We start from the raw sequence: 22,277 nt of genomic DNA on the forward strand, positions 1-22,277 counted from the left end.
CCATTAAATAGCAATGTATCAAGTACAAATGGTTTTGGGGGGCTTAGAATGGAGGAGTGATCAAGGTAAGAGAGACTTCCTGAAGAAGTCAAAAAGTTTCAGAATGAGTAAATGAAAAAAATACTTTACCTCTTATTATGTTAAAAACTCTCTTCTAAAGCTATGGAGATGTGAACAAAAGAAACAAATTGTGAACAAATAAATAAAAAATAAATAGAACAAAGTAAACAAAGCAGACTTCTTTTGGATTAGCCAGCATTTTGCCTTGGGTGAGGAGGAAATCTTTTCTATATAAAACCAATAGATTCATGAGAGGTAGACCATCCTCTCCACACACCTGACTTGTCTCTCTTACTGGAAAGCAACCCGACCCAAGCACCACTCTGTTGTCTTTTTTTCTAGCAGTCTGGATTGCTTAGATTTCCTCTTGGAAGTCTTTAAATTTGCAAATCGATCCCAAATTAAGTCATCCAGGGCAAAGGTTTGGGATTAAGTGTTTCAAAGGCCCACAATTGCCTCAAGAGTCGCAGGTGGCCTGGAACCAGTTTTTCACTAGAAGCATTTGTCAGTATTCATTAATTCACAGAAATAGTCTTGCTATCTGTCTACACAAAGTGAATTTTCTGGTGAGCTGAGTTTTTTTTTTTAATTCATCAGGTCCAAAGATGTGTTAGTCACCATGAAATGTGTCTTGTGCTAGTAAATGCTTTAAAAAAAAATAACTCAGCATTTGGGAATCATTTACTCTTCTTTCCTTGCCATTTCAGAAGATCAGAATTTAAATGTTATGGCCTTGGCTTCTAGAAGGGTTGTGAGGAATGTGATATGAACCCAGAATCAGTCAGAGTTGTAGGGGGGAAAAATCCATTTATTTTTGAAGGTCTTGTGATATCTATCATCCATGCCTCAGAAGAAAAAATGATTTGGATTAAAATGTCTTTGTTTTAGGAGAATTTTATGATGCTACTTTCACAAGTTTTATTTGGAATCTCAGAGTCACTGACATTTATTAAATTGATTTAACTTTATTATTTCTGAGTGCCCCCAAAATCACTATTTATTAAATCCTTTTGAGAAAGGATTTTTGAGAAAGTCACACTTTGATCTACTATGTGTGACATTTCCAGTTAGTTTAACAAGTAAAGGCAATTCATGTACATTATTCCTAATAGCTGCTTAACCCTTATTTCCTCTGGAACCTTAAAATATGAAAGCCCCTACAAAAACAAACCAATCCCAGCATGCTTCTTTAACCCACACACCTGGCTATAAAAATGTGAAGGGGAGCCCAATAGATGCAAAAGCTTGCCTTCCTTTGAGGGTGAACAATTGAGTTAGTAGAATTCTGATATTGGTGATTTATTAGTTTCCTTTCTGATTGGGGCAACTTGAGTTTTAAAATTTTGGAATTTTGAAAAATCTAAGTAATTTAAGAGGTGCCCAATAAATACATTGTTGGTAGAATTGTAAAACTGGTTAAACTGTTGTGGAAAACAGTTTGGAATTTTGCTTAAGAAACTGATTTTCTCCTTTTTTTTATTATTCTTTCTTAGAAGGGATGATTCTTGGGGAAGGGCAGCTAGGTGGTACAGAGGATAGAGCATTGGCTTTGGATTCAGGAGGACAGGAGTTCAAATCCAGCCTCAGACACTTGCCACTTAGGAGCTGTGTGACCTGGGGCAGGTCATTTAATCCCAACTACCTCAATCCAGGGCCATTTCCAGTCGTCCTGATTCCTATGTGGCCACTGGACCCAGATGGCCCTGAAGGAGAAAGTGAGGCTGGTGACTTCGCACAGCCCCATCTCACTCAAATCCAATTCATGTTCTTGTCATTGCATCACCTCCCTGATGTCGTGGCCTTCTTTGAAAATGGACAAACATTATTAGCTTTTGGAGAAGGGGAAGAGGAAGGATTCACTGGGAAATGTAGGTGATATAAAAACAAATGTTATGAATAAATTTTATTTTTTCAAAAGGAAAATGCCTAGTCAGTTTCCTACACTAAAATACACTCAACAGAATTAAACAGTGGAGCTACAACATTCTTTTTTAAATTATTTTTTTGGTTACATTTTGATTCTGAGATGTCTCCCTCCTTTCCTTCCTATCTCACAACCCTGCACTGGAGAAACTAACATCTGACAGATATATCTGGAAATCATACAATACGTATTTACATGTATCAGTTCTTTCCCCATAAGTAGAATGCATCTTCCTTTATGGGTTCTTTGTAGTTGATTTGAATGAAAATTCATATTACTCAGAATAGCACAGTCATTCAGTTACTCTTCACAAAGTATTGTTACTCTTTATCATGTTTCTTTTGGTTCTGCTTGTTTCATTCTGTATTATTTCATGCATGTATTTACATTTTTCTAAAATCAAACTGCTCATGGAAAGGGTTCTGGGAAGATTGTGGAGTAGGTCAGAAAACTTCATTTTCCCAATTTCCTCTACAAAACAAAGACAGAATATAACTTCAGGCTGGCAGAAATAGGGTAAAGCAGTTGTTCTCCTAAGACAATTGGAGATCCCAGGAAAGACCCAGCCTCCTAGGGCAGAGGTCTGGCCTAAGTGAAGCACAGGCACCTCCAGGCCAACTTGGCAGAAGCAAGAAATGATGAGCCCTGGGGTCTGCAGGGATGAGAGATAGCCTCAACCTTAGAAACTTTCATCGGCTGACAGTATGGGGGTCTGATGGCTGCCTAGAAAAAAGACTAAAGGACCTTCCCTTGCCTGAGGACACTAAGGGACAGCTCTGCTGAACATAAACAACCTAGGCTGAGGCTGAAGGGAAAAGGAACCAGCACCCACTAGTTAGGGTAGTAGTGAGGGACAGGACCCTGTTGTCTGTGGGCACCTATAGACCAGTCCCTGGTTTCAGTTGGGAGCAGAGAGGACCCCGTGTTTACAACCACTGGAGGGACTGCAGGAAGCAAGATCATTTGTGGGACACTGGGGTTGGGGGCTCTAGGAGTGGAGAGGAGAGCCCAAGGTTAGTGACACAGACCTCAGAGAAGTGAGAACTGAGGCTTGGGGCATCAGTCCCTCTACCTCAGCACCACAACTTGATTAGCCTAAAAACAAAATAAAACAGAAAAATGAATAAGTAAAAATGAGTAAGCAAAAGAGAACCCAACTATAAATAGGTACTATGGCTATAGTACTGGGTTCATATTCAGAGGAAAATAATAGAGCTTAAAAAGCCATTTCTTTTTCAAGTAGCACTGTCAAATGGTCACATGCACAAAGTTTTGGAGGGGCAGCTGATGGTGCAATAGTTAGTGCACTGGCCCTGTAGTCAGGAGGACCTGAGTTTAAATCTAGCCCCAGTCACTTGATACTTGCTAGCTGTGTGACCTTGGACAAGTCATTTTACTGCATTGCCTTGTGGCACCCCCCACCAAGAGAGGTTTTTGAAAAAATTTTTAAAGGATTTTAAAAATAAAATAAGAGAGATTGAGGAAAAATTTGAAAAAATAAGAGCAATCCAAGAAAAATAGGAAAAGAAAGTCAACCAACTTGGTATGAAGAATCAATAACTTAAGGAAGAAAATAATTTCCTTGAAAACTAGAATTAGGCAAAGGGGAGCTAATGACATTCTAAGATACCAAGAAATCATAACACAAAATCAAAAGAATGAAAAAATAGAGGAAAAAGTGAAACATCTCATCAGAAAGACAACTTATTTGGAAAACAAACTGAAGAAAATAATATAAGAATGATTTGATTGCTGAAAACTATGATTTTTAAAAATCTTGATAGATAATTACAAGAAATTATCTAGAAAAATTGCCCTGAAATTTTAGAATAAGAAATCAAAATAGAAATAGAAAAAAACTCCATTTATAAGAGATGTGAGGAGGAAAACTTATAGCCAAATTTCAAAGCTCTCAGTTTAAGAAGAAAATGTTAGAAGCAACAAGAAATAAACCAATTTAGATATCATGGAAGTACAGTAAGAATTACACAAGATCTAGCAGTTACACTTTGAAAGACTGCAGGTCTTGGAATACTATATTCTATATACCGAGGGCAATTTACCCAGCAGAGTTAAGTATAATTCTGAATAGAAAAAAATTGACATTTAATGAGCTGAATGACTTTCAAGTTTTTGTGACAAAACCCCCAGGACTTAAGGAAAAATTCACCATATAATATTCAGGAGAAATATAAAGCAAACATTTAAGGAACTCAGTAAAGTAAAATTGTTCATTTCACATGTGTTAAAATATTAGCAGTACCCTTATGATTCTCATTTGGGTAATTTGAAAGAAAGACTTGGGCTGAGCTGAGTATGACAGTGTGGTTCTAAAAAAATAAAACTGTAGGAAGAGATAAAAAAGAAGTAATGATCTCATACAAATGAGGAAAAATTCACATGGAAGACACTAGTAGGGGAGAAGGCAGGTAGTGTTGGAACTTTACTTCCATTGTGAATGGATTAAAGAGGGAACTAGGGCATAAATGTCTTCTAAATCCAGAAAGAAACAGAGGGTAAGAAATAAGAGGAATAGAGTGAAGAAGAAAGATAAGGGAGAGAATTTTAGAAGGCTGGGTAGGTTAAGGAACAGGAGGGCAAAAATGGCAGAGGATTGAGGAAAGGTAGGGAAAATAGAGTGAGGATAGTAAGGAAAATTAGGAAGTAGGAAAATACACAAGAAGTAATTGTAGGGGCTGCTAGGTGGTACAGTGAATAGGCCCTGGAGTCAGGAGTACCTGAGTTCAAATCCGGTCTCAGACACTTAATAATTACCTAGCTGTGTGGCCTTGGGCAAGCCACTTAACCCCATTTGCCTTGCAAAAAAACAAAGTAATTGTAGCTTAGAATTAGAATGGGACAAATTTATTCATAAAATGGAAATGTATAACAGATTAAAATTTTGAATTCCACAATATGTTGCTTTGAGAAAACATAAAAATGAGACACAGAGATAAAATAAAGATCAGGAATAGAATTTATTATGCAAAAAAACAGGGAATAGTAATCATGATCTCAAAGATAAAATTAAAATGAATTTGGTCAAAAATCAAAAAGAGAGCAAATGCACTATGTATCATCAGTATTATTAAATATTGGTTTAGACCTGAGGGTCTACCTGCCAAAATAGACACAGGAACTTAGTGAACATAAATAAAAAATACTTTTTTATGCCAATAAACTCATATTTAAATATTTGAAGTAATATTTATTGGTCATTGTTATATAAAGTCGATATAATTTTTAAATGACAATTTTACTTAACTAATATATTTATTCAATGTCATTTTAATTAAACTACTAATATTATTTTACAAAGTTAAAAAAATAACAAAGTTCATTTGGAAGAGTAAAACATCAGGAATTTAAAAGAAACCAAGAAAAAATACGTAAAAGAAGTAAATTCAGCAGTGTCAGACCTAAAACTATTATAGAGGAGAGCATTATTGAAGGGGAAAGAATAAAGAAAAATGAGCACAGCAAAGAACAAAACAAAACAATAAGGAAGCAAAACTGGGCACCTTTGAAAACAATGTGTAATATATATATTATATAGGTTTTCTTGAATTGGAAATTTATTGCTTTATATTGAATTCTCTTTTATGGTCTGCTTTATAAATGGCAATGGGTTTTTTTTTTTCTTTTAACATCTTGTATTTGTGTAAAATTTTTAAAAATTTCCAAAAAATAAAACAAACTTGCTCATCATTTCTTACAACACAATATTTCATCACTATCAATATAACAACTTATTCAGCAATTCCCCAATTGAAGGACAATCTCCTTCAATTTCTAGTTCTTTGATACCACAAAGAGAGCTACTATAAATATTTTAGAACATATAGGTCCTTTTCTTTTTTTCATTGAGCCTCTTTGAGAAACAGACCTAATAATGGTATTACTGGATCAAAGGGCATACACAGTTTTACAACTCTTTGGACGTAATTCCAGCTTGTTCTCTAAAATTATTAGATCAGTTTACAATTCCACCAACAGTGGATCAAATGTCACAATTTTTACGTATCCCCTCTAACGTTTGTCATCTTTCCCCTTCTATCATTTTAGCCAGTCTGATAGATGGAGATGCTTTCTCAGTTATTTTAATTTGTATTTCTCTAATCAATAATGCTTTAGAGAATTTTTTCATATGACCATATATATAGTCATCCTCCCCTCCATTTGCATTCACATCTCTTTTGTATAAGATAATTTGCTCTGTTTACCTCTCCTTACCCAATTTTTTAAAGTTCATCCCAACATAATCCACTGAACTCTTAAGATTTCTATTTGTATATATTTTTAAAACTACTCTAGTAATGATAAAATATCATTTTCCCATTTAAGAAGTAAACAGTTTTACCTTATTAAATCCCTCATAATTAGCCTTTCATGTTTACCTTATCTTTCTTCTGATTGTTATAAATCATATTTTCTGTTCAGTTCTAGTGTTTTCCTCAAGAATATCTAAAAGTTCTTTAGTTCGTTAGATAGCCGTTTTTTTCTTTTTGTTTTCTTGTAATATTTTCTCCTTAATCTGGGAATTTTGAAACTTAGCTGAATAGGAGTTGCTGTAAGTTTTCATTTTGGGATCTCTTTCAGGTATTTTACCCTCTAGTTCTAAAATTTAAGGGCATTTTTCTTTAATTATGTCTTGAAATATAGTGAAGGGACTCACTTTTTTTGTCATAATTCTATAGTAGTCCAACAGTTCATTTATTATTTCTCTTTGATCTATTTTACAGTTCAGTCATTTTTCTTTTTAATGTAATTTAGTTTTTTCCTCCCATTTACATGCAAAAACAAGTTTCAGCATTCATTTCCAAAACCTTGAGTTCCAAATTCTCTCAGTCATTTTTCTAATGAGATATTTCTTGTTCTCTTCTTTTTTACCCCCTTTTTTTTGATTTTTTGTGTGTGTGTTTATGTTATTTCTTAATATCTTATAAAGTCTTTAGTTTCCCCTTGCCCAATTCTAATTTATAAGGAGTTATATAATTTGGTCAGTCTTTGGATCTTTTTTTTACAATTGGTTGACACCATCCCTGGGACCAAAAACTGAGGTTTCTGTGCCTCCCCCATCCTACCCCATGCCACCCCATCCCCAGCTGCCCCAGGGCTTGCTGTTTGGCAGTATCTGCTCTTATACTTTACAGATCACCACACCTGGAAGGTCAGATCTTCCCCAGTATCCTCCCAAGTTGTCTTAGGTGGGATGACTGTTTTCCCCCCTGACTTTTAATTATTTCTGTCATTCTAAAATTTGTGTCATTTCTGTTACTTCACTTTGAGACATTATTTTAAGTTATTTGAGTGGGAATTTGGTTGAACCAGGTAATTTTCTACCTATTCTTTTCCCCCTCTTTTCTTTTCTATACAGAATAGCATAAAAACATGGCAATTTAGAGAGGACATAAATTCAAAACCATGACTGTTACATTGGATTGTATACTTGGGGATTTCAGTTTTGCCTCATAGGATAGAACAAAGACTAATTTTATTATTCACCTCATTCTGTCACTAGTGTGACAAAATTTTATCTTAATATTATCAATACTGGGATGTGTTGGTTAGATGCTAAATATTATTTATATTTAACTATTTTTACTTTTGGCTCAAAAATGTGATTCAAGACCCTCAACATCTTAGAGTCTCTGAATTGAAAGGAACCTTGGACTGTCACTGAAAAAAAATATTCCCTCTACAACACAGCTAAGAAGTGGTTATCTGGCCTTTTGTTAAAGACCCCAGGGGTGAAAAACCCCAGCCTAAAGAAGAGATTGGAGAAGTTGCCTCCCTCATCAATGGAATATAGCATATAATCAGATTATTTTTAGATATAATGATTAGTTTTAATGATTTTTCTTTTTTAAAAATTTCTTTGTTATATGGCATGGAACTCAGGGATAAAGGAGGAGGATCACATGGGGGACATCTAAGTGATCTGAAAATATGAGATATCGATACATTTTTAAAAGACTTCAGAGGAGAAGAAAACTACTACTTCCTGAGACAGTCTGTTTTGGGATAGCTCTAATTGCTGGGAAGTTTGTCTTTAAAGGAAGTCTAAATTTGCCTCTTTTTAGTTTCTACCCATTGAACCTACTTCTGCCTCCTGAAGCTAAGATCCCCTTGCATATAAAACTATTTGAAATCAAGTGTCACATCCTTTCTTAAACTCAGCCCTGGGGATAGAGAATCATCTTCCTGAGTTCAAATCCAGCCTCAGACATTAACAATCTGTGTGACCCTGAGCAAATCATTTAACCGTATTTGCCTCAGTTCCTCATCTATAAAATGATTAGAAGGAAATGGCAAACACCTCCCAATATCTCTGCTAAGAAAACCCCAAATGAGGTCACACAGAAGTATACACAACTGAACTGCCTCAACAGCAATCCTTAATTCTTCTCTTCTTCAGTCTTTCAGCTTATCTTCCTAGAGCATGAGCTTGAGCCCCCAAATTTGAGCTTTCCTTACTATCCAGATACTCTCTAATTTATCATTGTCTTTATTTTTTTTTCAAGGTAATAGGGTTAAGTGACTTGTCCAAGGTCACACAGCTGGGTAATTATTAAATGTCTGAGGCCAGATTTGAACTTGGATCCTCCTGACTCCAGAGCCAGTACTCTATCCACTGTGCCACATAGTTGCCTCCATTATTTTCTTTCCAAAAATGGGGTATCACAAAGTGAACACAGTATTTCTGTTATCTGACCAGATCCAACTAGAACACAATGGGTTTTTTTTTTCATTCTTGAAGAAGACCATGACATCAGATACCAGGATAAGCACATGAATTGGAATAGAGTGAGGAGGTTTTGTGCTAAGTCACCAGCCTCACTTTCTCCTCCAGAGCCATCTAGGTCCAGGGGTCAGATATGAATCAGGATGACTGGAGGTGGCCCTGGATGCAAGGCAGTTGGGGTTAAGTGACTTGTGTGAGGTCACATAGCTAGTAAGTGAGGCTGGATTCCAACTCCTGTCCTGATTCCCAGGCTCAGTGCTGCTATCCACTGCACCACCTTATTTCATTATGATTATTATTATTATATAATAATTGTTTCTAGAACGTCTCTCTTGCTGTAGCCTACATAGAAAACTGAGAACAAACTAAAACAAAACAATGCCTTCTCTCATTTGAAAAAAATCAGACCTTCAGAGCTGGAAAGGACCTTAGAAATTTAATGACACAAAAAAAATTTTAGAATTGTAATAGATCCCAACAGCCATTTAATCCCACCCATCCCTGAAAGGAATCTCTCCCGGATATCCCTGACCAGTCCTCATCCTGTCTTTGTGGAAGACCTCCAGGAAAGGGATTGCCACCAGAGTCCAGAGACGGATGGCTCTGATGGGTAGGAGGTGCCAGAATCCAGCCTCGGTCTGTCATTGTTGTTGATCTTTCTACCCTCATGCCTGATTCTGGCCTGTCCTTCAGATAGCTGGAGATATTTATCATGTCCCCTGAATCCTTTCCTCCTGGTCCTTCAGCCTCTCTTCACTTGACCTAGACTCAAGGCTCTTCTCCATTCTGGTAGTCTTCCTCAGATGCTTCCCAGCTTCCCAGTCTTCTTATACCACACACATTCTATGATTTAGCTATACTGGCTTCTTTACTGTTCCTTGACAAGCTCTCCCATCTCCCAGGCCTTTCTTTGGCCTGGCTGACCCTCAGTCCTGAAATTCTCTGCCTCCTCTTGTTGGGTCCTTAGTTTTCTTGGTTGCTTTCAAGACTCAGCTTAAGTCCCACTTTCGGCAGGAGTCCTTTCCTAGCCCCCCTGCCAACCCCCAAAGCATTATAATGTCCCCACCTCTGAATTTATCTTCCAGTTACTCTATTTATACATGGATTCATATAGAGAGATTTCTAGTTATTTTCACACTATTTCCCCCCATTAGAACATGAGCTCCTTGAGCTAACCATGAATTGGGTGAAAATGCCGCCTATGCCTTTTTTCAAATTATTGATGAAAATGTTAAACGTTGACAGGTCAAGGGCAGATCGCTATAGAGTTCTCGGGAGACCTTGCCAAGGGGAGGGGAGCCATGAACAGCTGTTTATAACTGGGCAGCTCCCGGTTTTGTCTGACTGTTCAACCATTCCACCACTTCCAGATCCTTCTAATTGTATTATCATCCAACCCAGCTGGCCACATATTTCCCACAAGAATAACATGAGATATTTTATCAGATGCTTTGCTAAAACCTAGTTAAATTATAACTACAACAGTCCCTTGATCTATGTGCTTAATAAATGTCAAAAATAATGATGAGTCTTGCCTTATCTGACCTTGATGTAGTAAAGCTCTTTGTTATCACCACTTCCTTTGCTAAACATTCCCAGGTATCAAAGTCAGGATCTATAGTTTGCAGGCTCTGTTCTCTTCCTTTTTTAAAAAAAATCTGGACAACAGTGGCTCAGCCCGCTCCTTTCACAAATTAAAAAGCAAACAAAAAAAAAGGTATTTTATATGGCCATTTTGCCTTTTTTGAAGATTCCAGAGCTCAAATTAGGTAGAAAATTCAGGGATCCAAAGACAGAAAACTCTTCTTTCTTTGTTCCTTCTTCAGGGAAGTCCAAGAAGGATCACTTCTTGTCCGTGAAAACATTATGATCTAAAGTTGTTTAAGACATAAAAATGATCATGGGTATTCTATTGTTCATACTTTTTAAACTGCCCTGACCCAGGACAAGTCTCAAGTTTAACGCTTAGATGAGGGCATAGGAGCCTGAAGGAAGGCAGGGGAGACAGGCGATGTAAGCAAACAATAACTAAGTCAGTTCATGCTGAACCCGGTGCTACCTTTGACACAAAAAATATTTTTCTGTTTTGGCATAATAAATAGATAAATGAATGTGACAATATGTAGAAGAACATACACATCCTAACTTGCAAATACCCTACATCTGGTACCGTCATATTTCTTATAATCCTTATTTATAGGTTGAGAGACTTAAATTCCCTTGTCAGTAAAAGGATGGAGTTGAACTAAAGGAAGTCTGAGATGGGTCCTTTCCAGTTTTACCATTGTGATTTTGTGTGATGGAGTTGCTATATGATTAAGCTTTGGAGCTGAACCAAGTGATCCATAGTAAGAGAGAGATAAGAAGAAATAAACTGAGATCTTGGAGGATTCGTGATTTACCCAAAGTCACACAGGAGGCAGGGGCAAGATTCAATCTCAGGTCCCATGTCTTCACATTCAACACCCTTTCCATTGTGGCTCCTCAGCAGGAAGAATTCCCATGATGTAACTAGTTAAGGTTTTCAAATCAGAATGATCTGGTAAGATAGGGGACACAAGTGAGGCAACTGAAACAGAGAAAGTTTAGGTGATTTGCCTGAGGTCACATAACTAGTAAGAATAGAAGTCTGTCTTCAGACCTGGGCCTCCTCTGAAGCCTGTATTCTTTTCATTTGTACCATGAAGCTTCTCAGTATTATGATTAGTTCAGAATCGGGGGAACCAAGCCGAACTGCCCCCAAACTCTTCAAACTTCCATTATTTTGACATCAAAGGGGATTTACTCTTCAGTTCCCATCCCTTTCAACCCTCATCATTCCTGCCAACCCAGCCAGAAAAACCCACAATTGGATCTTCTCCCAAGAAAAAGAAATGAGAAAATTACAAAGACTAGAAAGAAGCCAAGGAAGGAAGAGTGGAACAGACAGATGTGTCATTTCCCACTTCCTTGGAAGAGTTGACAGCAATTCCTTTCTTTTGCTTCTTCTCTAGAAGTGACTCTGGAACCCCACCTTCATTTGGCTTTGTAGTCCAGGATTGAGTCTTGGCATAGCCCATTCACGATCACCAAATGCCAGGAGATATTTAGGTCCAGGGAGAGGTGACAAATTTGAAACAGATCATTAAGGACAATAATCCAGGAGAGAGGTGATGATAGCCTGAATTAGAGTGATGGCTAGAAGAATAGAAACAAGGGATACAGAGAGGAAAGCTGTTGTGGAGGTAGAACCAACAAGATTTTGCAAGAAAGTGGTAAAATAGGATAAAGAAAAATCATTGGTTAAGGATAATGCCAAAGTCAAAAAACTGAGTGCCTGGAAAAATGGTAATGTCCTCAACAGTAATAGCAAAGTGTGGAAGAGGAATGGTTTGAGGGGAAAACACTTGAGTTCTGTTTTGTACATTTTCATGATGTTTAAAATGTTCCCTGGGCAGTTAGCTATGTGGAATGGGAACTTAGGGGAGTAGTTGGGCCAGGATATTCTCATAGATGTGTGTGTGTGTGTGTGTGTGTGTAAATAATTGGTATAGAGATGATAATTAATCTATGGGAGCCAATGTAGTCACCAAGTGAAAGAGAGAAGAGAGTACAGGACAGAGCACTGCATACACCCATTGTTAGGGGATGTAGTATGGAAGGGTGATCCAACCAAGAAGACTTAAAAGATATGGTCAGTCAAATAGAAGAACCAAGAGACAACTATGCCATGACAATTCAGACAAGAGAAAGTTAAGTATTGAGGAGAAAAGGAATGTACTTAACATTGTCAACTTATGAGAGAGATGAGTAAGAAAAGTCCCTCAGATTTGGAACCTAAGAGATCACTAGGACTTTGAAAAGAGCAGCTTTAATTGAATAGAGAATCAAGGATGTAAAAGGGGCACCCTGAGAACCTAGAAGAATGGAAGACTGTACCTTTCATGGAAGTAGGGAAGCCCATTGGAAGAGGGAACATAAAAGACATAGATATAGAGAAGCTGAAAGGGACTGTCCAGCCCATCCCCTCATTTTACAGATGCTGACACTGAGGCCCTGAGGATAGTCACACAGGGAGGACCCCTTAGAGAAGGGATTTGAAACCAGGTCCTTGGACTCTGTTCTCTCCCTCTCCATAGGGTTATTTTGGAAGGGGAAAATAACTGCAGGCCTGCAGAGCTGTTTCAGAGGATGAAAATGCTGTGGATGGGCAGGAGTTTTGACCACACAGCTCTGGGTGCTTGCTTTGGTTTAGATTTCATCTGTGCAGAGGGGCCTATATTAGGGGAGTTGGGAAAGAGAGGCCTGGTGTGGAAAGTGTTGAAGGGGATGAATGGTGTGGTCATGTTGGAGATAAGCCAAGATTGATTTGGATGGGAAGAATGAGCTACAAGTCATCCTTTTGCCCTTTGGCTGGTCAGTCATAAACAGCTTGGAGATGGGAAAGAATACTTTCATCTGAGGGTATCTTACCCAACTAATATCACCCAAGTGGGCAGGTAGCAGAGCCTGGGTTTGATCAGAGATCATCTGATTCCAATCGGTTCCTTTTTGTCCACACATTCCACTGAGTCCATGCTTGAGATGGTTAATGGAAATTCTGAATATTATCAGATGAAGAGCTTTAGGAGGGTCCTTTCTCTCTACTCATATTAATTAGAAGAAACTTCCTGTTTAGGTCTCCGAGCTCATCTTGATAAATCCCTTATTAATCTTTAGAGGCCTTATTGTGTGTGTGTGTGTGGGGGGGTGTTCTTGTGCAAATGCATCACTGCTCATGGAAGAAAAAGCGTTTAGAAACATGAGAGCTTTTAATTTCTCATAATGTGGTTTTTTGACCTTCTCTTCCAGGAAATACTTGATACATTGACATTGTCTTTGTTTTGGGACACATCCTTGGAGATAAACGCTTTGCATATTTTTCAGTTCATAGTAGAACATAACTAAGGAGATGTTTTTTTCCCTTTTGTATTATGGGCTGGTTACATGGCTCTGGGGTCTCTTCCAACTTTCAGAGTCTGGGATTCTCTGAACCTACTCAGGATCACAGGCTCATAGATTTAGAGCTGGAAGAGACCTTAGAGACCATCTAGTTCTGTGAACTTTAAAAATATATATTTTGATAACTTTCAACATCTTTGATCTCCTTTACAGTCTTGTATATTTTATTTCATGTATTTAAAAATATTATTCTGGGAAGAGGTCCATAGCTTCACCACACTGTGCCAGAAGGGGTCCATGGCACACATAAAAACTGAAAACCCCCTAATCTAGGCCATCTCACTTAATGATAAGGAAACTGAGGCCTACAAGGTTAGGTGACTTGATTAAGATAAGACATTGAGTGGCAGGGCTACAATTGAACCCAGACTATCCTTCCTTCCATTGTATCTTACCTCCTCCAGGCTATGTGTCTTCTTTTTTCCTCTTCCCCAGTCACCATTCTTCCCTATTTCCTCCTTTCTCTCATCTTTCCTTTCCTTTTACCCTCCTCTTATTTCCTTCATTTCCCTTTCTCTCCTTTTTTCTCTTCCTCTTCCCCCTTCCTTCACTCCCCTTCTCTTCTCTCCTTCCCTCCCTTCCTTTTCTCTTGCTTCCCACCCTCTGACCCCCAGTGTATTTAATAAAGCCCATGTTGATCACTGGTCTTAGAGCAGCCTATGAGCCAGCCTTCCCTCCTAAGGCTCAATGAATCCTTTCTGAACAGTGCCCTTATAACCCTTCCCTGGGCCTTCCAGCCCCTCCAGGATAACTATTCCATCAGCAGATGTTGTCAGGCATGTGCAGACAGAGTTGTCCTAATTCAGTCTAATTATTAAAATTCTTGGCAGGAGCACGGCATGAATCACCTCCCAAAAAAATTACATTAACGTTAATGCTACAAGTCTGACTTCAGCCCACAAAATCAAGGAAATGTAGAGTTTTATGTCTTCAAATATGGCCAAACTCAAGGATCTTAACTCCTTTTTCACCCTAAGATTGGTGAGTTGATGGCAGAGAGAGTGGTCAACTCCAGTGTCTTGAGTTCCTGTAGAAAGGCCCCCCAGCCATGAGCTCTTTGGCTCTTTGAGACTTGTGTAGCTTCATTTGCTATAAATCTGATAACTACATTTTTTTTCCCTAAGAAAATACAACTCCCCTTCCTAGTACTCAACCCATACCTTGAAGCAATGGCAGAATGGATGTAGTGGACAGGGCCCCCAGGCCTTGACATCTAATGATCCAATCTTGGGGCCTGTGTCAAATGGACTTTGACCTTGGGAAGGGATGACTCGAGCCATTTGCCCAATAAGTTGTTTGGGATTACCACTGCCTCCTCTGATTTACAGAGGTTTTTGGCATCCTCCAGGGACAATCATTCTGCTATCTCTGACATTTGTTTGTTGGGGAGATGGGCTGCAGATGGGAAGATGCTGCTCTCTTACCCTGCCTAGTGAAATTTTATCTGCATGTGGATGTGATTGCCTTTTGAGCAAGCAAGAGGGATGATTCACCCACCTGGCCAAAGGCCCAGAAGTTTTTGAATGTGCCCACTGGTGACATTGGTGGCATTGAGTTCCAGGGCAAGGCTGGCTTGAAAGTTGGCATAATGACGCTGAGAATATTTTCAGCACATAGCCACAGAAAGCCAGGACCCATATGGGCCATATATCAAAGAACTAGTTGAGAAGGAAGCTTGTGTAGTTTTAAGTCCCAGATTAAAATCAGTTTAACATTTCAACCCCATAGATTGCTACTGACCCCTCACTGAGGTTTTAAGATCAGTTCAGCAGAATGTTCTGAATTCTTGAAAGGATTATTGAAAGTCCAAGAACAAATTTCCTTTGTATTTCTTCTTAGGCAAATACATCCGAGTGGTTTTGGGGCCTCTCTGGTCAGTATTAATCTTTAATTCCAGTCCCAGTTGTTAGGAGTTTTTAGAATTAATGTCATTCATTCCCCCCCCCCCCTTAATGCTATAACATCATTTGGAATAATACAAATTCATTGCCTTCCCCAGCCATCCAGTATACTCTTAGCCAAAGTCAGAGCCTCAGGATTAAACAGATTTAAACAGTCTTATTCAACTGATGCCCATTTCAAACAGGTCCCATTGGCCCAGGATCACACTGGAAGGGTACTTTAATACTTGAAAAAGAAATACTACTTTCCTCAGAAAGCAAAAATATTAAGAATAGCTCACATATAGGTGTATATTTATGGATCCTTTTACATAATATACACACACACACACCCATAAATATACACCCTCCCCATTGAGGCCTAGGTAAATTGCGTGTGCTCACACAGACTAAAGGCACAGGGGTTTTGCAAGGCAATCGCCAAAGAGACCCAGCTTGGATCTCTCCTATAATCCCTTATATCCCCTGTATCCTTTGACCCTACCTCCAGATTCCTCATCTAAAAGTCTTCTCCAGATATGATCCAAAGAAATCTGTATAAACCTAAGTTCTAACATTTCTTCATCTTTATTTTTTTTTTTAGGACAAAAGGCTCTGATATTTGATCTTAAGACTCTCATACCTTCTGGGAACTCAATAAACATTAAGGAATCATGTCTTGAATAACTTAATTTCTTAACAAACTTCTAGTTCTCCTTCTATAAAGGAGTATGAAATTATGCTTTCCTGATAAAGCACATGGAAGACTTCCAACTACATGTTGCCAAATAATTCTTGATAATACTAAGTGTGATGATTTGTTCAAGGTTTGGCCAAATAACATGTTGAATTGAACAGACCTTTGAGACCCCCACTCCCAGCCCCCCTTGAAGCTATGTAAAAGGTTACCTACTCTCCTTAATTTTTCTGCCCACCTCTTCTTTTGCTTTTTTTCTACTTGATTGATTTGATGAATTCCACAACCTTAGAAAACATTTTCTTACTTTTAAAAATAGATTTTTACTGATATCTTCTGGGTTGCTCAGTGCACCTGCCCTCCACTCTCCCAGATGGCTATTCCTTATGATGAAAAAGGGGGAAAGGGGCAGATCAACAAGTGCAACCAAAATGTCAAAAGAAAAAAAAATCTAACATATGCAGTGTTCCACACCCATGGTCCCCCACCACTGCAAAAAATCAAGGGTGGGGACTTAAAAAGATATCTTTCATTAAATCATTTTATTATTTTATTAGTTTTGTTTTTATTTTGAGTTCCCATTGTATTCCTCCTCCCTTCCATTCTCCTGAGAGAGCCTTCCCTTATAACAAAGAATAAAAAAAATAGGAGAAAAAACAATTCAGCAAAACTAGGCAACATATATGAAGCAGAATTAGTCTGTCATTGTATGCAGTATACCACACCCTCAGTCTTCCACCTCTGCAAAGAAGGCCCTTTCAGAAGGGAATAGACTTTGTTTTCTGGCTTTCCTGATGAGATGCATGTTGACAACTGATGGTCCACTCCATTACCCCGGGGCAGCCTCATCATCTGGGTTTGCTTCTCTGCTCCCCAGAGCCAGCCCAGGTCTGGGAGGCTGCTTTGATTTTTAGCCAGCCTCCCTTCCTGGGGAGCAGGGCAGGAGGGGGTGGGAGCAGCCCTTCTTTGCCCTTCTTTTTGGAAGAGTGTTCACATTCCCCAGCATCTTGGCCTGGGCTTGCCCAGGACCTGCTGGGAACTGAAGGTTGTTTTCTTTCCCCCATAGAAAATCTTTTCCTGGGCACAGCAGCAGTCACTGCCAACTTTATTTTCAGGAAAAGTGCCTGCCTATGTGACAGTGGCTCTATTGTTGAGGATGCTGGTGTTTCCATTACAAATCCCCTGTTTATCGGCTTTGCCAACGTCTCTGTAAGGGCTTACTTAATTAAAACAGTAAGACTCATGAAGGTATCTGTCTCTTAGAAAAAAGAAGAAGAAAATTCTCTGTGATGTCTCAGAGCAGCTGGAAATGTGGAGTGAGCGGATTAATGATTACACTCTAGTCATGGAGTAAAAGCCTCTGTTTGGTAATTCTTATCATCAAGGAAATCTAGGGAAGTCAAATTTCAGCTGGGTAAGGAATGAGAACTTGGAAGAAAAAGAGAAAGGCAGATCTCTGGGAACAGCCTCCCCTATAGAAGCAAAGTCGATTTACACCAAAAACTTCTGGGTGAGGGATCAGTGAAATAAGATGAGGAAAAGCGGATCATTTTAGTAAATGTTAAAAAAACATTTAGCACAGAATATTGTTTTATTGGGGGGGGTGGCAGTTTGAAGTATGTGTGGAAAGGTAAATAGTTCAGCAAGTACTCTTGAAGAAATAATACTGTAGTCACTTCTTTGGTTCGGTAACCATAATTCTTATTTGCTCCCCCCCCCCCCACATTTATCTGTGTCCTAGTGGGGAGCCCTCCCCCTTAGTCTTTTCTCTTGCTCTCTTTTCTTTTTTCTGATTTCTCCCTCTTTCTTTATCTTTTTTTTTCCTTTTCCGAGAATAGAGGAGTTGGATGGTTTTAAGACAATAATAAAAGGGGGAGAAAGCAAAGTCAAGAGAAGATGGCATCAAACAAAAAGGGAAGATGGACCAAGGTTAGAGAATTAGAGGGGAGGGGTCCTCATGGCTGGCTAATGGAAGAGGGCCACTCTTGTCCATAAAACTGAAATAAATTCTCCTTTATCCATGTTCATGGAAAGGAGTGTGGGCCTGTATAGATAATTACAAATTATTAGGGGAGAGAGGATGGTCCACATAACCTATCAAAGTACTATCTTGACTGATCATATACTGAATAACTAGGAATTAGAAGACAGTCTCTAGAAACACCCCAGAGTTGGGATTTGAACTTGGCCCATTGCCCTCTTTTATCACAGGGTCCTAGATTTAAATTGGAGAAAAACTAAAAAACAATCTGATCAATGGCACAGTGGATAGAGCACTGGCCCTGGAGTCAGGAGGACCTGAGTTCAAATCCAGCCTCAGACACTTAATAATTGCCTAGCTCTGTGACCTTGGGCAAGGCGCTTAACCCCTTTACCTTAAACAAACAAACAAAAAAAAAAGCACCAACAACCTGATCAAGGGACTTAGTCCCTGGGCCATGACACAATCCAGAGAGCAGGGAGGAGATTCTACCTCATAGAATCCTCAACCTCACCCCACCCCCATTTTTACAGAAAAGAAGTCAGTCTCAGAGGCTCAGTGATTTACCCAGTCATACAGCCAGTCACTCTACATTCTTTCTACCCATCCTTCCTCCTTCCATTCTTCCTCTCCCCTTATATTCTTGAACCCCTTTGGCCAAGAATGTCCATTTTGATTCATTTCAGATTAATTCCAACTCTGCTCAGTCTTGAACAAAATGACCAGAGTTCTGAGTCCAGAATCTCTCCTGTTCTCAGATATTGTGAGTCTGCAGAGAAATTACTACCTGCAAAGGACTTGGGGGCTCCAGACTGACCTGTGAGTTGTTGTTGACGTTGTTTTGCTTTAGAAGAAATGAGCTCAACATTCCTAGAGTGTATCAAGAGCCCTCGTTGTGGGGAGAAGGCCTTCATGAACACCAGAGGGGCTCAGAGCTGACCTTTGGAAGGGCAAAGATTTCTACAGAATCTTCAGCAGACATTACAAGCCAGAAGGCCAGTATTCAATATTCAGAGCTCTGACTGGTAGAGCTTGGCTACTGTGCATCAGTCATGGAGACCTCTCAGTGTCCCATACATTTTTTCAGAGTGGTCGAGAAAAGGCTTGATTCTCCTGGTGGAAATGAGAAGGGAATCAAATAAACCAAACCGTTGCTTCCGGAATGTAAATATGAGTCATCTGAACTGCTTTTTTCTCATAAGTGTCATTCCCCATTTCTTCACCAAACCAAAATGTAACCAGAAACTGACTTGCTTAAGAAACTCTCCCAGAGTCACCTCATTTGTGGGGGCATCTTTGGGCTGGAGAGAGGGGGGCTTCTTGGAACAAATAGATTCTGCTAGGGATGTAAACAAACTTTTATTAAAACTTCAATTATCTGCCACCTGCTGATACTTTGTGAAGTTCAGAGGCAAAGAGATAATTGAGAACAGCACCAGAGACATGCACAAAGCTAACTGGTTGTTGTTTTTTCTCATCTTAAAAAGAATTTGTTCTTAATCAAGTTTATTTCATAGTAAGTTCAGACACACAATTCATACTGGCATTTTCAGTTTTTTTTTTTTAAATTAGGCCCTTCACCTGCAAGGCATTTGCTTTTGTCATTTCAAATTAAAAATCTCTATAAATTAAGACCTCAAGAGGGGAAGGTCTAGGGTTTTTTCTTTTTCATTTTTATTGTGATTATGTCTTCATTTGGGGAGGAACTTGCAGGCAATCAGGGTTAAGTGACTGCCCAGGGTCACACAGCTGGTATGTGTTGAGGTCATATTTGCAGTCAGGTCCTCCTGATTCCTGCCAATGCTCTGGGCTACCTAGCTGCCTGTGGGTTTTTTTTTTTTTCATCTAGGCAATAAAGCTTATGAGCTAGCTAAGTTTTTTGCATGTCTTGAAGGGCTGATGAGCCAGGAGTCCTCTCCTAAGATGGAAAAGAGAACATTCTGTCTCATAGAACCTGCAAGCCCCAATAGACAGCCTACTGCAGGTGCCCTGTCTCACAGTCTTCAACATCATCCTTAAACACTAGACTTCACCACCGGGCTTGGCAGAGACCCCCATCTCTCATCTGCCTTCATGGAGGTTTTTCACAGAGATCCAACCTTTCTTTGGATTCTGAAACATCTTCACTCTGAACATCACCTACTTTTCCACAGGGTAAGAAGATGCTTCAGATCTTGTTTCTTTGAGCCTGGAATTTCTAGTAGACTCTCAGCAAGTGTGCTTAGGAATTGACCCTGGCATTGCTGCCGTCCTCTCCCTTGTGATTTTTTGTCACTCTTGTTACAGTTTTGGTTTGTTTTTTTTAAATCTCAGGATACCAAAGTGCCCAGCCCTTCAGCTCTGTCTCTAAAAGTCAAAGGGCCTTTTGTACTAATCTATTCTATAGAGGCAACACCTTCCTTTTTTTTTTTAAATCAACTGATGACAGAATTGAAGTACAGAAAGGTTGTGATTTGCCTAAAGTCATAAAACAAATAAACAGGCCAGAATTCTGACCTAAAATTTGGGCCAGTTTAGCCAAAGTCTAATACCTGCTCCCTGTGGCATGGAAGGCACCCCAGTGCCTTTCCTTCCCTTCTAGTTGGATTTCATGGTGATGGCCCACTCCTGAGAACTCTCAGCATATATTTCATTCATTTTTTTTTTCTTTTGTCAGGGGAAGGGATAGGCCATAGACCCATATGGAAAACACCTTCCTGCCTTTTCTGAGGCCCCATGTGGCCCAGTTGGTGCAATTTGCTCCACACAAGACTTACAAAGGCGGATAGAGCATGTGAAAAACTCTGGTTATCTAGCTGCCCTGACTGCATTCTTGTTTAATTGGGTAGCCTGCACATCCTCTTTTGCACTTGTTTACCTTGCAGCTAGTTTGGACAAAGAAAATGGATATTCTTCTTGGCACCTTCACTTGGAGGAAATAATAGGCTGTGAGGTTTTAGAAGGATTTGGAAAATATCCAAATGTGTAGCTGGAGGAAGAGGATGAGAAAAGATGATTTAGTGATAAAGATGGCAGGCTGCATTAGGCTTGGCAACAGCAGCACCATCTACTGACCTATTTCTCCAAGGCTGCTGACACTCTTCTATTTTGTAGACTCTTCTTTGTGTCCTGTCCCTTGGGCTGGGAATTGTCAGTTAGGCAATAAGTCTTAACCTACTGGCTCCATGTTGACCTGCCGTTTTGGAATCCACAGGTGAAAATATTCAACTAATTTATAAAATAAGATAAAGAAATCCCTCCATGAATATTAATTCTAAGTGAGTTAGAAGAGATTGGTTGGGTAGGGAATATTCAGAATAATACAATGGACCCTTGATCTCTGTGGTCTTCCCATCATGGGTGCGGAGCCCTGACTGTTCATACCTTCTCATCCCACGTCATTCTTGGCCATAGCCTTCCATAGATTCTGCCTTGCATGCTAGAGGCCCTCTTGGGTGTCTTAATAGTTCACAGATGCCCCTGCGGCTCTCCCCTATCCCCTCAGTTACCCCCCACTCTCACTGTATGACTGGTCACCTCCTTTTCCAGTTGTCCATATTCTTGATGTGGTCTTAGCAAACAGAATTGTCAGAGTCTTTCCTCTTCCATTTTCCATATTTCTCACCATTTCTGGATAATTAAAAAGGAGCATGGCCCAACTCCCTGGATTGAGGCCGTTCAGCCCCAACAATTAGGTCTGGGATTACAGCACTTCCCTTTCGAATCTTTAAAGTTGTTCAGTTAGAGGATTTCATCCCCTCCCCGCCTTCCCTTCCCTGCTGATTCTTTCTTCCAGGAGAAGTCCCTGACTGTTAACTCACAACAGTGACTTCTCGTAGCTTAGCAACATTGATTCTCATATAGCAATTCCTCCTTCTGGGCTGCTTGCCCTCTGATGTAAAAAATCATATGAAAGTATCAGGTGTCTAAACCACGGCTCACTCACTTGCTTTGAATTTTCCCTTTGCTCCATGTGGACAAAGCCTTAACACCAGCCCTGGTGGAAGGAAAATGCCAGTGTATTTCTGTAT

The 22,277-nt window shown here is 39.4% G+C and overlaps 1 protein-coding gene across 3 annotated transcripts in view; it reads left to right on the forward strand.

Moving 5' to 3' along the window:
* The window catches only part of NXN (nucleoredoxin), a 168,847-nt gene that overhangs the window by 73,540 nt on the left and 73,030 nt on the right, over positions 1–22,277 (forward strand). For 2 of the 3 annotated variants that reach the window (XM_074189151.1, XM_074189152.1), the window contains one exon: positions 1–20,421. This exon is cut by the window's left edge. The exons of the other annotated variant lie outside the window; for it this stretch is intronic. In XM_074189151.1, coding sequence (XP_074045252.1) covers positions 20,341–20,421 — 81 coding nt within the window. In that variant the 5' untranslated portion in view covers positions 1–20,340. The remainder of the gene's footprint in view (positions 20,422–22,277) is intronic. 3 annotated transcript variants of the gene reach the window in all.

The sequence above is a fragment of the Macrotis lagotis genome, chromosome 5 (genome assembly GCF_037893015.1).
Source record: "Macrotis lagotis isolate mMagLag1 chromosome 5, bilby.v1.9.chrom.fasta, whole genome shotgun sequence".
Classification (NCBI taxonomy): Eukaryota; Metazoa; Chordata; class Mammalia; order Peramelemorphia; family Peramelidae; genus Macrotis; species Macrotis lagotis.